The sequence below is a fragment of the Cyprinus carpio genome, chromosome B2, assembly GCF_018340385.1.
Source record: "Cyprinus carpio isolate SPL01 chromosome B2, ASM1834038v1, whole genome shotgun sequence".
NCBI classification, from domain to species: domain Eukaryota; kingdom Metazoa; phylum Chordata; class Actinopteri; order Cypriniformes; family Cyprinidae; genus Cyprinus; species Cyprinus carpio.
In genome coordinates, this window is record NC_056598.1 from 24,965,831 (window position 1) to 24,982,151 (window position 16,321).

Below are 16,321 nucleotides of genomic sequence, written 5' to 3' on the forward strand. Positions count from 1 at the left end.
ACAGTCAGTTGTTTTTATTTCTTTCTCAGGTTAAATTTTATTAAAGCAAGGTAAGCTGTTCCTTGAAGTAATGCAAATTAATAAGCATCTACAGAGACTTTGCTTTCATGGTTTCTTTATTTTTTACAATATTGCAAAATGAAATCAGTGATAACATGCTATTACTTAATTACTGACACTATATTTTGAATGTATATCCAGAGAGGAGAACTGAAGCCTGGTTTCTTCCAAGGCTTTTCTTCTCCATTATCAACTGTCAGATGAATCCTCTGCATCGCAAAATAACACCAATTTAAAATTAAAGTATATCCAATTTTTTTCTGCATACAAACAGTACACTCACACAGTCACAATATATAAAATTGAGCAAATCTCAACTTCTTGATTGTTTGTATCAAATGTTAACTATACAATCACCCGGCTCTAAACTACCAAAGAATTAAGGATCAACATCATGAAACTAAAGCTGATTTGAAACAATATGTATCGTGAAAAGAGTTTTTTAATATAATAATTTTGACAACTATTACAATACAACACCTAACTGCTGTTAATATACAGTTGAGGTACGTCGTCATCTCCATCCACAGCTCTACGTGAAGGTGCTGCTTTTGTAGCTATCTCCTAATTATCACGTCGTACCATTAGTTTCAAAACAAGGACCTTAGAAATGGAGAGAGACAAGATAAAACGTATAAATATATGTGATCATACACTTATAATATGACGTTCACATGGAAATCTTTTTGTGTTTCTGGCTGGTATCATTTTACAGTTCTCATAGTTATCTATGCATTAATTTGTTAACCTTAGTTTTTACTTACTTCCGCAAAGTCTCTGTAAAAAAGCCCTGAGAACTCAAATGGATCATCACCTCCTGGTTGCAGTTAAGTTTACAGTCTTTATAATGTGTACATTTTTGAGACTGTTTATGGCAAACGAACCTTCATAACCAGAAAGCACAAAGCATAGCATCACTGCAGAGTCATTAACAAACCTGACATCTGCTTTTAATAGGATATAATCACTGTAATAACAATTGTGGCAGAAACAGACCAAAATATAATGAGCTATTCACAGGTAATGAACTAAGAGATTGCTCCTCGATTGCATAGAAAACATATACAAGTAAATTTACTGATGCAAAAAGTATGATACACCAATACAAACCCGTCAACTCTCATAACACAGGCTGGTCTTGTGTGTGACCTCTGCAAGATCTTGATTCCCTCCTCCAGTAAAAAGATAGCATCTACCCTAGTTAAAGTTAAAATGATCTAGATGTTAGGGAGTGATACACTTAATACTTTGCTTCTCACACATTCATTTGAACAATTCCATAACAATTTAAATGGATCTGTTAGCAAGAATATATCTTCTGAGATATATTAAATATCCTCTGTGTTCCACAGAATAAAGTCAACTGGTTTGGAAAGACATGAGGATGAGTAAATCACTACAGAATTTTTATTTCTGGGTGGACCATTCTTTAAAATGACCTACACATTAGTTCATAATTTATACAGACACAGGACAGAAGGTGATTTCAAATCCTTTTCCTACTTGACTTCTGTTAGACTGGGGCAGTTCTGGATGATTTGAAGGGTCCAAACACACCATCTCTCGGTCAGGCAGTTTACACTTATTTCCATCTTTTTCAGTTTAGAGAAAGAACAGGGAATAAGCATTAATGCATCTGAATCGTTTTGGTGAATTATCTGTTAAAGTTTGGTCCAGTTGATGTTGGTGAGCTCTGAGCGTGGCAAGGTGAGACTGAGTGATCCCAAAGATCTTGTAGGATCAACATGCCATAGATGACGTATGAAGATTCTATTCAAAAAAAGAAGAAGAATTGGCATCAGTTAAAGAAACACATGTACTGTATATCATAGAATTCATCTGTTTGTTGTGTGTCTATAAACCAAAAGTCCTTGCTTAGAGCTTTATGATGATTAATTGATGGTCTGTTGGGCAGCAGCCATTTGTATTATACATTATTATATATTATTAGTGTTCAAATAAGCTGTAGTCACAAATTTAGCTTAATTTTTTCTAGAATAACAATAATCTGAATGTATTAGATTGACTGTAGAGAAAAAACATGCCAGATAAATGTGAGAGATTTGCCAGACAAAGTCTTATACACACGTGTACAGTAAAGATAATTAAGCTATCATGATTACTGGAGGTGTTTATGAGATTGGTTATCCAAAATATTAGTGTCATATATGTTTTTTTTCCAGTAATCATGAGAAAGAGGCCATTTAATGAACACATTTTTTTTTCTACTTTTTCTTCACCTGGATAGCTCTTTGCCGATTGACAGTTCAGTTCTATGGGCAGAATGATTTTTAAAATCTGATATGACATGAACCCTGCAAAACACAGATAAATTGTCTATGAACTAAACAAAAGCACACTGAAGGATGATAGCACATGCTCATAAAATACATAAAATGTACTGTATATGTATTCTGAGAGAGTGGTATTATAAAACCTTACTCCTGTGAGTTCAGGGTCTGTCCTCTTGTCAGAGCACACATCAGCTCAACCAAATCAGAGACCGATGGATTCTCTAGAGGCAAACTTCTAAATCAAATCCAGAACATTAATACATAATAAATAATACAGACTAAATGATCAAGTTAAACTTTCAACAACAAACAATAAAAATATGACATAAAAAAATGTGTAAAATATTTATTTGTAATTTAAACAGATTTCAGAATGAATTGTTACACAGAAAAAGTTTAATAATGTCAGAAAAGTTGCATCTTCATATTTTGTGATTAGTTTGACAGTTTTAAGACTTTTGTTTCAAACTAGGAATACTTGAAAATAGATTGAACAGATAAAAATTAATCAACCAGCGGTGGTGGTATCACAATAAGACAGAGTATGAATATTAAAACATCTTCAGTGTAGGATCTGTTTTATAACATTGCACTTACGTTAATTTCTTAAACTTGGGGAGCGCAGGCAGAATCATCATCAACTTTTCAGATGTTAATCCAATGCAGCTTAGGAGGTCCAGTTCTTCAATGCTCTGGCAGCACTGAGAGCAGTACAGCAGGGCCCAGCAGTCTGTTCTGGTCAAGAATGACGCATATGCATTAATCCTACTCCAGGATTTCATAGCTTTTATCACAAAGTCCTCTTCATGAAGTTCATAGAGGCAGTGAAGAATAAAAAGTGTTCTATCATGAAGAATATCTATTTGGAGCTCTTTCAAAATCCATTCTTTAAGAAGGGCCTGTGTGTTTGGGTGAACAAATAGACCAAGTGTCTTTCTAAGTGTGTATCTCACATCCTTATTCAAGAGACCAAATGCAAATTGAACCACAGCTGCAAAACGTGGAGGATCTGACAACCATCTACTGTTTTGAACAGAAATTAGCTGTGAAAGTTTTCTCTGGGACTCTTCTTCATCCAGAATGACACAGTAGAGAGCAGTGAAGAATTCCTGAAAGCTGAGATGCATGAAACTGAACATCGTCTCCTGGCAGATTCTTCTTTTAAAAAGGAACTTGCAAAGAAATGGATTGGCAACAGGGTCTGAAACTGTTTCATAAACAGTATTCTCATCCAACAAGACTTGTTGTTCCAGCATCCCTCTCTCTGCTAGCTGACCCAGACTCCTCAGCAGGGTCGGTACAGGCTGACTCAAACCCTGGCAGTGATGCTTCAGTAGAGTGGACACAAAGTCAACGTAGATGGAGGTGGTGGTTTCCAGTCCACTTGAAACATCTGCACCAACTCTGAAACGTTCCTTGATAGTTGTGCAGATGATCCAGCAGATCACAGGGATGGAGCAGGCTGTGAAAAGGTTTTCATTTGCCTTCACAAATGTATAAGCCCTCCTGAAAAGTTGCTCATCCTGGAAGAACTTCTGAAAGTACTCCTCCACCCCCTTCTGAGAGAAACCCATAATCTCAGTGAAACGCTGAGGTCCTTTGAGCAAATTGCTCAGTGTGTCTGTAGCTGTAGATCTGGTGGTGACCAGCAGGAAGGACTCTGGCAAGATGTGACCCCTCAACAGGGCACAAAGTGTGACCTCAGCTGGAGCTTTCTGAATCACATCAGTGTGAGGTGACATGTAATAAATGTCCTGTGTGAGTTTCAGCTCATCAAATCCATCAATGATGAAAAGCACCTTCTCTGGTAACTGCTTTAGTATCTGTGAGATCTGATCTGGTGTTAAACTGCAGCTGTAGCTCAAGATCTCCACCAAACTCTTTCTACCAGGAATGCGGTTTATTTCTTTACACTTTAAGTGGAACACAATATCAAACCGCTCTTTGAAGAGTTTATCAGATGCCCAGTCCATCATGATCTTCTGTACAGTTAAGGTCTTCCCATTCCCTGAGTTTCCCTGCAGTATGACAGAACTAGGGCTGATCCCATGGTTATCTGGGTTGAACAGAGAGTTCAGATGGGAAGATTCATCACTGCTCCTGGAGTTGAGGACCTGCTGGAAGTCCTCTCCACTGGAGCGGAGCTCTTCTTCTCTCTCTTGTAGATGTCTATATCTCTGAAGGATCAGAGGTTGTGTGTAGCGCTCAGACAGCAGCACACGTTCACCAGGCAGTGAGTTATAATCAGTCACATACTGACACTCACTGCAGATCCGTGTCTTATGTCTGAAAATCAATGATCTTGTTGCTAGAAATAAAACAACCAATATTCAGAGGTTTATTGCCTTTTAGAACAAATTCTGATTTTGTTGCTTTATAAATTGTTGCTTATTAATTGTTTTAAATTAACAGGTATAAGGAAAGATATTCAACACATGTCAGACTTATCTATTACCTGATGTTTGTGTTGTTTCAGAGTGTGGGCGATCAAAAGTAAAACCTGCAAAAAATGTGAAAGTTACTCTGAATATCAATTAATTATAAATTATAGATTGTTAACAGCTAGATTAAGGATGTATATAGCATTAATATAACTTTATTAGTAAATTTTTTATACATATATCTTTACTTATCCAACAATGCACATATTTTAGCATATGACTTGATACATACATACATACATACATACATACATACATACATACATATATATATATATATATATTATATATATATAATATATATATATAAACAAAAATCAACAGAAATACTTACCGTGTGCATTATGTAGGATGTGGACACCGCCTGTTATTGTATTGTTAGTGAGTACAGGAGCTATAATATGACTTCCACTCTGAGCTGCAGCGCTGACATTTGGCCCAGCGCGAGATCTGAAACTGCCTACATGACAAGGGGAAAAATTGCCTGAAATATTAACGGAATAAGCACTTATTCAGTACAGCAATACAAGCTTTGTATAGAGCTAAGGATCAGAGGAAGATTTGACAAGCTTGAACTTAAAAGTACTTTTATTTTACAGAATAAAAATCAATAAACTAAATATTACGTTACGTCTTAAGTGTCGAGATTGTCATGAGACAAAAAATGGTTAGTTTTACATACTGAGGAGAGTGCCCATTTCAGCTAATTTTCTGCAAGAATATAAACACACACACACACACACACACACACACACACACACTGTGTTAGTATTTCCAATGCAGAATAAGTCTTAGTTAGCATATTTTTTGCAACGCTACCTTATTTTCATCTGGAAGAAAGCAAGAATGGCGAATGTTGAAGTAGACGACAAACGGGTGCTTCCGTGATCATGCAAGTTTGACAGTGGCATATCAAACGGATGTCAGAAAGAGAAGTGTGTGTGACAAACATCTTGTCAAGTCTCTTGACCAACCTAAAATACAGCGATGTTAAATCAGACCTTAAATCTGTTCAAATTGTTGATTTGAGTAAGTCTGTGTTATACTACTGAATTAAAACAAGACTTAATTTGAAAAGACATGGATAATACATATTTTCCTTTTCACGCTATGTTTTTCTGTGTTGAAATCCATTTGATTTGTTCACTGCTCAATTAAAAGAATAGTTTAGATTCTGAAAAACTGATGTAACGCTAATTTCTTCTAAATCTGTTCCAATGAACAAAGAAACTTATCTATCTTGAATAGCCTACATGTAGGTGAGTAAATAAATTTTTTTGGTGAACGATTCCTTTAATACCAGCAGGAGGGGACCAAAAAATAAATCAGAATATTATGAGTCCTTGTAACACAGATCATTTTAACACATTGTTAAAAAACTTAAAGAACCAAAACACAGAAGCACAATTAAAGGGTTAGTTCACCCAAAAATGGAATTTATGTCATTAATGACTCACCCTCATGTCGTTCCAAACCTGTAAGACCTCCGTTTATCTTCAGAACACAGTTTAAGATATTTTAGATTTAGTCCGAGAGCTTTCTGACCCTCCATTGAGAATGTATGTACGGTATACTGTCCACGTCCAGAAAGGTAATAAAAACATTATCAAAGTAGTCTATGTGATATCAGAGGGTCAGTTAGAATTTCTTGAAGCATCGAAAATACATTTTGGTCCAAAAATAACATAAATTATGACTTTATTCAGCATTGTCTTCTCTTCCGGGTCTGTTGTGAGCGCGTTCACAATACTGCAGTGACGCCGCTGACGTACGACGCTGCTGACATGTTTTCTGGTGCGCCCAATAACAAAGATAACAATGGAGGGTCAGAAAGCTCTCGGACTAAATCTAAAATATCTTAAACTGTGTTCCGAAGAAGAACGGAGGTCTTACGGGTTTGGAACGACCTGAGGGTGAGTCATTAATGACAGAATTTCCCTTTTTGGGTGAACTAACCCTTTAAAGGTGGTGAAAGTGATCATGACAAAGTTTATTTGTTTAAAACCAATAACAAACACTATTACTTTTTTTTCTTTTTCTTAAGAATAAATAGATCTGGAATCAAATTGGCCTAGGGCTATGCCAGAGTGAGACAGATATTTGAATAAAATGTGAAAAAAATGACAAATAATTCAAAATAAAAGTCTGAAGTTCATTCCTTTCCTCTTCATACATCCTCCAGTTATTGTATGTCATCGTTGTAGTTCCATCAAAAGACAGAGCAGCTTCAGTTAACATCAGGCAGTTCAAGTTTAGATCTGGGGATCAACCGGGAAAGAGGAGTGAAAATTGCAATGCTGCACTTAAGAGATTCTTTACACTACATAACAATAACAATAAAGGCCATATTGTATAAACCCCTTAATTACTCTCAACTAATCAGAACTCACTTTATGTCTTCTGTACATTTCTCTCCACAGAACTCAATGGTCACTCTCTGGTTGCAGCTGAGCTCCTCGAGCTGCTTGGTGTGACGAGTGCAGCGGTCAGAGGTTTTACTGCATCTGAACTTCACACAGACACAGAACAGCAGCACACATGCAATACAGCATAAACACACTTATTTTAAAAGACATGGATAATAGATTTCATTAAATGATTATATGAAAGAATCATATTTTGTTATATCTGGTCAAGTCCAGTCACAAAAGCTGCTGGATGCTTTAAATGTGTGAGATCACAGCACAGAAATGTAAATGTAAAAGATCTGAGAATATGCATATTTTCATAGAAAAAAAAATCAAGCACTCAAATACAGTTGTCCATACCGCTAGTAGATTATTTAGAATTAACATAACATATAACAAATAAACATACATGCAAAGATAATTTATATTACAAACCCTCTAATGTTCACAATGCACTCGGGACGTTTTGTGGATTCCTTCAATAACTTGATTCCCTCCTCCATTAAAAGACCAGGGAGCCCCTCAGTACCATCAGAGCCCTTTAAACCAGCATTAAAACTACAAAACAAAGATGTTACTGTGAGATAAGGCTGACATGTTTAATTCTACACCAAACCAGCTCAGGAAATGTGAAAAAAAAGTTTAAAAATGGCATTTCACTTTTATTCCTCCATGTATTTCAGAGCTTACAGTAACAACATGTGAAAAAAATTTAACATTTAATTTGTTAAATTTGTGAAAAGTATGGCAGGGGGCAATTGCTTATTCTATTGACATTCTTTATTTTATGTGATACATAGAATTTCTTGGACAAGGATCGCAACACTTACTGTATAATGACCCATTTATAAAGTGCACTAATACACACAAACCAAACGGACAAAGACAGAGCTAATGACTCCTACCTGATCACAGCCAGTCTTGGACAAGACTCTACGAGGAAGAGGATTCTGGAAGCCCAAGTCTCCGTTAGGACGGGAACGGAAAGATTTATCGCGCTTAAACCAGACACAGATGGCAGCTGAGACAGCAGAGCATTGACCTGCCTGTCAAAATCTGCACTTCTACAAACAGAGAGAAAGAGTTAGAGAGTAATCTCTATCCATAAAGATCATGACAGGAAGGTGAAGGTGGTTTTGAAAACATACTCATCTGTTATACAGTTTACACTGTGGAAGGACTGCAAGAAGCTCTTGATATTAATACTGGATGCCTTTGAATGTGGACATTTGAGAATGATTTCTGACAGTGACGGTTCATTCTGTAGGCCTGAACACCATTTCACCACATTCAACCTGTCAACTAGAAACACATTTCCTCATATATCTGAATCAGAATCAAGTGTGCTTGTCCAATAAGTCTGAATGCAGGAGTCTTACAAAGAGGTTGCACAGCAATGCAGAGTGAAACTTAGCAAGCAACTGTATTCATTAGAGATTCATACAAAATAATACGAATCATAAAACACAGATCAGTCCAGTCGTGTGGAAGAAAATCCTTACACAAGCTTTCCTTCAAAGCTGAAGAGGCGCAGAGAAGAGCAGAGACTTTCTGCATCATCAGTCCTTAAACTGTCAACCAGAGCATATAATAAACAGTCATTACATTAACATCTAAAATTAAAAGCATAGAGTTTAGGTCTTAGCTGAGTGAAATTTGCTTCTAAAGTATGCAAACGTAAGAAAATGTTCTTGAGATACCTGATCTCCTCCCATCTCGCTTTGGTCTGCAGGAAGTCTGTGATGACGTGGGCAGTGTCAGCTGAGATGCTCTTCACTGCAATCTGAAGTCCACCCACGTTCTTCTGTTTGTGAAGAGCATTAAGAACCTGCTGCACACTTTCATCTGACAAACAGCTGCTGTTCAGCCTGTAAAAGAGATTTATATGCTTATCGGTTATATCATGACATTTATCAGCCACAAATATGATCAGCAGCTCTGTGCTGAACAGAAGTCACAGATCTTTACCTCAGTTCTCGAAGCCGCTTTCCTTCTCCAAGAGCTGAGAGCAGATCAGCGACATCTGTGTCTGAAAAGTTTTGCACTGTCAACCTAAAAACAAAATATCATCAAAATCACTTAACTCATTGATCTAGCAACTTTTAAAAATTATTTATTTATTTTTTGGAAACAATCGGGCCTGTTTCATAAAACAAGTTTACCAAATAAGCCAGGTTTATTTCAGTTAGTCTGATGTATTATCAGTTGATTTGGTTCAAAATAAGTCAGACTAACTGAAATAAGCCTGGCTTATTTGGTAAACTTGTTTTATGAAACAGGCCCCTGATATACTATATATATAATCTTCATTTCTCATAGTTGTGCTTATACATAATTAAAAATTTGTGACTTTCCTCTGACATTTTTATTTTTACATTTTAATAATTGCCCATTGTTTTAAACAGCATCTTAAAATCCAACAACTGTGACTATATCTCAAGTATAAGTTTTTTTTAAAGGGATAGTTCAACCAAAAATTACAAAACAGTTTTTTTTAGTTTATGGTCTCTAATATGTTGGTTGACATTATACACCAGTGAGGTTAGTATTGAACATGTTGAATGAGAAACAAAAGAAATCAATATCTGATGCCATATTGAAATAACAATGTACTTATACTACCCAAAACCTTCAGAGTGTTTGTGACTTACAGCAAGTAGCTTCAACTCGCCCAGACTGTAAATTGGGGCAAAAATCCAGGCAAAGGTTGTGTAGTGTATTCCAGCCTTTATTGTGAGAAAATTTAAAGAGATAGTTCAAAATGAAAATTCTGTCATTAATTACTCATCCTCATGTTGTTCAAAACCCATAAGACCTTTGTTCATCTTCGGAACACAAATTAAGATATTTTTGATGAAATCCGAGAGCTTTCTGATCCTCCATAGACAGCAACGGAACTATGTTCAAGACCCAGAAAGGTAGCAAGGACATCTTTAAAATAGTCCATGTGACATCAGTGGTTCAACATTAATTTTATGAAGCTACGAGAATATTTTTTGTGCACAAAGAAAACAAAAATAACGGCTTTATTCAACAATTTCTTCTCTTACTCTCTTCTCATACATGACATGAGGGTGAGTAATTAATGACAGAATTTTCATTTTGAACTATCTCTTTAAATTTTCTCACAATAAAGGCTGGAATACACTACACAACCTTTGCCTGGATTTTTGCCCCAATTTACAGTCTGGGCGAGTTGAAGCTACTTGCTGTAAGTCACAAACACTCTGAAGGTTTTGGGTAGTATAAGTACATTGTTATTTCTATATGGCATCAGATATTGATTTCTTTTGTTTCTCATTCAACATGTTCAAACCTAACCTCACTGGTGTATAATGTCAACCAACATATTAGAGACCATAAACTAAAAAAAACTGTTTTGTAATTGTGCATCACTAGATTTGCAGACTCACTCTAGTTCTGGGGTCCTGCACAGCACAGGTTGAAGCATCTTCAGTTCCTCAGCTGCAAAGTTGAGCTTCAGGCTTCTGAAGAGAGGACAGCAGTCCAGACAGTACAACAACGCCCAGCAGTCCATCCTGCTCAGTGGATCCCAGGACATGTCTAACTCCTGCCAAGCTTCCATAGCTTTCTGCACAAACTCCTTCTCATGGAGCTCATAGAGACAGTGGAGAATAAAGGGCAAGAAATTGTAATCTCTACTTGCGCTGACATGGAGGATCCATTCTTCCAACTGTGCCCGTACAAAGGAATGGACAGACAGATTGAGCGTCTCTTCGAGTGAGCTGCTCACTTCTTTATGGGAGAGACCGCAGAGAAACTGAATCACAGGCAGGAAATGAGGTTCAGGACATCCATACTTCAATGGAAACTTCTCATCCAAATATAGAGCAAGATAGCTTTGCGTTTGAGAGTGGAACCGCTCCGTTAGTTTATCCAGAAAGTCTCTTTCAGCCAGTGAGATGAAGTACAGAGTGGTGAAGAACTCCTGAAAGCTGAGATGCATGAAACTGAACATTGTCTCCTGGCAGATCCTTCTCTTAAAGAGGAACTTGCACAGGAACGGACTGCCAGCAGGGTTTGAAAGCGTTTCATGCATGCTTTTCTCTTCAAACAGCACTTGTTTTTCCAGCATCCCTCTCTCTGCCAGCTGACCCAGACTCCTCAGCAGGACCGGTACAGGCTGACTCAAACCCTGGCAGTGATGCTCCAGAAGGGTGGACACAAAGTCAACGTAGATGGAGGTGGTGGTTTCCAGTCCACTTGTTACATCTGCACCATCACTGAACCTCTCTCTCATAACCGTGCTGATGATCCAGCAGATGACAGGGATGGAGCAGGCGGTGATGAGGGTTTCATTCGCCTTTACACACTCAAAAGCTTTTCTGAAGAGTTCTTCATTCTGAAAGAACCTCTGGAAGTACTCCTCCACCTCCTTCTCGGAGAAGCCGATAATCTCAGTGAAACGCTGAGGATGCTTGAGCAGACTGCCCAGGGTTTTTGTAGCTGTAGATCTGGTGGTGACCAACAGGAAGGACTCAGACAAGATGTGGCCCCTCAACAGGGCCTTCAGAGAAGCCTCAGGTGGAGCTTTTTCAGAAACATGGCTGAGTTTGGGCATATTTGAGGTGTCACTGTGAGAAAACCTGAACTCATCGAATCCATCAATGAGAATGAGAATTTTCTCCGGTGACTTCTGCAGGATCTGTGAGATCTGGTCTGATGTTAAATTGGAGTTGTGACTCAAAAGCTCTGCTAAGCTTTGCTCTCCAGATATGTGGTTCAGTTCTTTGCATTTCAAGTGAAACAGACAATCAAATTCCTCTCTGTGAAGGTTTCCAGATGCCCAATCCAACATGCTCTTTTGAGCGGTGAAGGATTTGCCATTCCCAGAGTTTCCTTGGAGAATGACAGAAGAAGGACTGATTCCCTTATTATCGACACTGAAAAGCGCATCCAGGATGGAGCTGTCTTTGTCCACATTATTCCTGGAGATGAGGAGCTGCTGGAAACTCTCTCCCACAGAGCACATCTCTTCTTCTCGCTCTCCCTTTTCTCTGTGTCTCATGATGATCAGAGGTTGTGTGTAGCGCTCGGACAGAAGCACATATTCACCAGGCAAAGAGTTATACTCAGTCACATATTCATATTCCCTCTGGATCCACTTCTTATATTTATCTGTGTATAATTTATTTGTTAAGCTTGTCAGTGGGAAATGGACATATCAGCATGTAAGCAATGTTGCATAGCATAAATTGTAGCTACTAAAACATCTTGAACTTCACTTTAAAGGAAAAATTGATCTAAAAATCATAACTGTGTCATAATTTACTAATCCTCATCTTGTTTTTGCATCTCTTTTCCATAATAAAAGTGACTTAAGATTGGGAACTGATGGAAAATGCATCATAAAGTGGTACGGGCAACTTGCATCAAATTACAAGTCTTTTGAAGTTATACAATAGCTTTATGTGAGGTACAGACTCACTATTCTTCCATCTAAAGCTCTAAAATGCCTACGAAAGATGTAGGGCCTACAAAAATAGTGTCATACAAAATTGGAATGGCATGAGGATAAGTAAATGATGGAATTTTCATCTTTGTGTGAACTATGCTTACACATTTTGCATATTTTTTTAATTTATTGAAATATCTGTGCAACCTAAAAATTAGTCAAATAAAAAATAATTGAACAAATTAAGTAAACAAGATGCATAGTTAAAATGATATACTTACTTAAGCTTTCTATGAGAGCTTCTGCAGTTTGTGCAATGTTACCTGTAAAGGTACATGTATTAACAGTACAAAGTTCACATGCATATGGTATATAGGCCAGAAGGAGTGTGCTCTTACCCAAGGCTCTAAACAGACATGACTCATGCTTTTCCAGTCTAGAATAAAAGGCAGATTTAACCTTGACTCCACCAGAGTGCAGCACTTCATAAAGCTCTCTCATTTTCTCCTGGTTAGTATTTGCTGCTCTGATCTTACAGTACGGCTCCCACTCCATCATGCCACCGGACCGCAGCTCATCCACTATCGGCATCACCATCTTTACTCTCTGGACAAGTGCTGCCCAGTGGGCATCCACAAACCGAGCACCTGTTGGTGAGATGATAAAATTATAATTGCTCACAAGGAAGGAAGATCAAGAAAAACACATTAGACATCTTAGTTACAGTTAAACATCAGTTCCATTGCAATAATTTTTTATTAGTTGTTCCAGGCCTTTTTGATTTGAAAGCTCCCCACTGTCTAATAAAGCAGGGTTTCCAAAACAGGGGTTCACAAAGGAATTTCAGGGGGTTCACGAGTTGATGAAAAGCTATTAACTACTTAAATTATAATTAAATAATAACATTTAATAAATAAATAATTTTAAATGAAAGAAATCAAAGCCTGAACGGTGTAAATAAGCCTCTTTTTTACAAAGATGTTATGTGTGTGTGTGTGTGTGTGTGTATATATATATATATATATTACAATGTTATATGCTAAGATAATAATAATAACAATAATAATTTCATGCCACTATAGAAAATAAACCATCAAAAGCTTTTACCTTAACTTTAGAGCTTTTACTCAGGAATAATTTCATGTATTTCCATGAAATGTTTTGCTTGAAAAGTGTGCCTGTGTGATTTGCAATGACATCCACTTTAAGCTAGCAAATGCTTATTTGTGCCACTTTACTTTTAATCAGTGTATCACAGACTATTTGATAACTTTCTACTCTTTTACTGTTCTTACACTCCGAATCTTGGTCCATGGTGTCTCAGTGTCTGTGGCATGTCCAGTTGGAGAGAGCTGAAATGAAACAAAGGCAAAACTAATTTTGTGACACATGGTTAAAGATAAGCGGTAAAGGAAACATTACCTCGGCGTGCACGTTATAGCATTTAAGTACTGTAAACCCAAGTTTGGTCTATCTGAATATACAGTAACAAAACAAAGGAGGTGCATGAACTTTAACAGTAAACAGCGACATCACAGACAATCTCACTTGCTTTTTCAGGGACGTGTTTTGAAGCAACCTGGACGCGCTTTTAACATTTGAAATCGCTTATTATCGACATGTCTGCTTCCTAGATACGAAAAATGCTTAACGGGACACTAACACAGCATGAACCGGATGAGTATTAATTCGCCACCCCACCCATATGGAGGTAAGACGGGGAATACTTCAGAAACTAGCCTATATTTGGACTTGTTTGGACAGCGCACAGAAGCGCGCGCCGGGCAGCCTTATTAAATAGACATGAAATATAGATTTTTTTTTAATTTGGATTTATTGTATCTTTAGATTGAATGAACAGCACCTTTATACAAAGATGACACTTGCAATGATTTGCATGACTGCTCTCTTTACTGGTTTTCATGTATTAACCCTTTTACAAGAACACTTCCTGATACAAAGTAACACTGCATTCTGGGGAATGTAGTTAGATAACAACGTTAACAAATACACAACATTTCCTACCCTCTTACTCATAAGGTCAACATCAATAAACAATTAATCATCACTTACAGAATGCAGGTATGCCATTCAGTTTCACTGTAACAATCTGTGAACACTTTTTTTTTTTATATACTCTTGAAACATTCAGTCTTCTTGTTAAATGTCTTATTTTTGAACACAGCTAATTCCCTGGGAATGAGGGTGGACTACCTCAAACCCTAGCTTACCCTTAGGGGATTATTCTACCCCAAACAACAAGGGTAGCCCATAACTAAGTGTAATCCAAGAAACGCTGCGGTGGGCGCCGCTCCCTTACTGGATATCAGCGACCTGCTTGGTTCTGATTTTCTGTTGAAACAACAGATGATGATGGTTCCTTAGTAAATGGGGAATTTGGGGTCTTGGTAAACTCTGTGGTGAAGGTCACAGAAGCTGGTGAGCTGTTGTCTACTTGATCAGCGGCATTGGTACCTCCAGTAAGGTCCGTGGATATACTAGCACCACTCAGCAACTGATCAGTATGTCTCCTCCATAGAAGGTTTCCAGCAGTTTTAACCTTATATGACACAGGACCCGTCTGGGTCTCCACAGTAGCTGGAACCCATTTTGGACCGCTGCCATAATCCCGAGCCAGCATGGGTGAGCCTGTCGAAAAGGTTCTGTCTTTGGCTCGCCGTTTCCGTCGTTGTACCTGATTTTTTGTTGTTGTTGTAGGACAGTTTTCTTGAGGGTTCCTGGTTTAAGCAGCTCAAAGCTTGTCCTGAGCTCTCGATTGAACAACAGATAAGCTGGTGACACTTTGGTAGTTGCGTGTGGCGTACTACGATAGCACAGCAAGAAGTTATGAAGGCATTGATGAAATGTGCCTTGCCCAATCGAAGCTTTCAAAGCATGTTTCATGGTCTGGACAAACCTTTCTGCTAGCCCATTTGTGGAAGGATGGTAGGGTGATGTCTTGATATGGTGTACTCCGTTTGCTAGCAGAAATGTGGCCATCTCATGTGATATAAATTGGGTCCATTATCTGAGACAAACTGCACAGGTGGTCCAAATCTACTGAAAATTTCTCCCAACTTCTCAATTGTCTTGTCTGCTGAGGTAGATTTCATGATAGCCACTTACTGTGTGCATCAATGACAACCAATAACATTTTGTCCTCAACTGGGCCTGCAAAATCAGCATGAATGCGATGCCATGGTTTCTCCGGATAATCCCACGGGTGCAGCGGTGCCAGTTGTGGTACATTGCGTATGCTCTGACATGACGTACATGTTCTTGCCTTTTCCTCAATTTGGCCGTCCACTCCTGGCAATCTCTTTCATACGAACCATTCCACAGTGTCCCGCATGTAGCTGTTTCAGCACTGAATTACGCAGAGCTGGTGGAATTATCACTCTCCTTCCCCACAACAAACAGCCTGACTGCACCGAAAGTTCATGACATCGAGAGGTGTATGGTTGGAGCTCTGTGTCATCATTCTCACCTTTCCCTGTCAAGACAAAATCCATGACCTTGGACAAAACAGGGTCATTTCGCGTTCCCTTACGCGCTTGTGCAGCTGTCACGGGGGCCCTTTCCACTTGACTGAAGTAGAAAATTTCACGGAGTCAGCCAGAGGCAATCTAGACAGTCCGTCTGCATTACCGTGCAATTCTGACTTGCGGTACTTGATGTTGTAGGTGTGAGCAGATAATAACA

At 38.1% G+C, this 16,321-nt stretch overlaps 2 protein-coding genes across 10 annotated transcripts; both read right to left on the reverse strand.

Annotated features, from left to right (window-relative positions):
• Positions 1 to 49: 49 nt before the first annotated feature.
• Positions 50 to 6,277, reverse strand: nlrp3l (NACHT, LRR and PYD domains-containing protein 3-like). 7 transcript variants are annotated; one of them, XM_042718823.1, is made up of 11 exons: positions 5,615 to 6,277; positions 5,478 to 5,506; positions 5,130 to 5,255; positions 4,810 to 4,854; positions 2,952 to 4,662; positions 2,503 to 2,589; positions 2,301 to 2,375; positions 1,564 to 1,830; positions 1,171 to 1,257; positions 825 to 944; positions 50 to 663 (listed from the first exon to the last, which is right to left on the reverse strand). In XM_042718823.1, the coding sequence occupies exons 1-8, from the start codon at positions 5,704 to 5,706 to the stop codon at positions 1,722 to 1,724; spliced, it is 2,274 nt and encodes a 757-aa protein (XP_042574757.1). In that variant the 5' UTR covers positions 5,707 to 6,277; the 3' UTR covers positions 50 to 663; positions 825 to 944; positions 1,171 to 1,257; positions 1,564 to 1,721. The 7 variants fall into 7 exon arrangements, with proteins under 7 accessions (XP_042574757.1, XP_042574759.1, XP_042574760.1 ...); XM_042718825.1 differs by having other exon boundaries at positions 50 to 269; positions 546 to 663; positions 825 to 1,257; XM_042718826.1 differs by having other exon boundaries at positions 1,504 to 1,830.
• Positions 6,278 to 6,716: 439 nt separating this feature from the next.
• Positions 6,717 to 14,366, reverse strand: LOC109061696 (NACHT, LRR and PYD domains-containing protein 1 homolog). Of its 3 annotated transcripts, none has more exons than XM_042718811.1 (13): positions 14,172 to 14,359; positions 13,915 to 13,971; positions 13,018 to 13,266; positions 12,901 to 12,942; positions 10,617 to 12,342; positions 9,172 to 9,255; positions 8,904 to 9,071; positions 8,706 to 8,774; positions 8,352 to 8,498; positions 8,109 to 8,267; positions 7,638 to 7,761; positions 7,186 to 7,304; positions 6,717 to 7,053 (listed from the first exon to the last, which is right to left on the reverse strand). In XM_042718811.1, the coding sequence occupies exons 2-13, from the start codon at positions 13,931 to 13,933 to the stop codon at positions 7,023 to 7,025; spliced, it is 2,937 nt and encodes a 978-aa protein (XP_042574745.1). In that variant the 5' UTR covers positions 13,934 to 13,971; positions 14,172 to 14,359; the 3' UTR covers positions 6,717 to 7,022. The 3 variants fall into 3 exon arrangements, with proteins under 3 accessions (XP_042574745.1, XP_042574744.1, XP_042574746.1); XM_042718810.1 differs by having other exon boundaries at positions 14,168 to 14,359; XM_042718812.1 differs by lacking the exons at positions 6,717 to 7,053; positions 7,186 to 7,304; positions 7,638 to 7,761; positions 8,109 to 8,267 and having other exon boundaries at positions 8,364 to 8,505; positions 14,168 to 14,366.
• Positions 14,367 to 16,321: the final 1,955 nt, after the last annotated feature.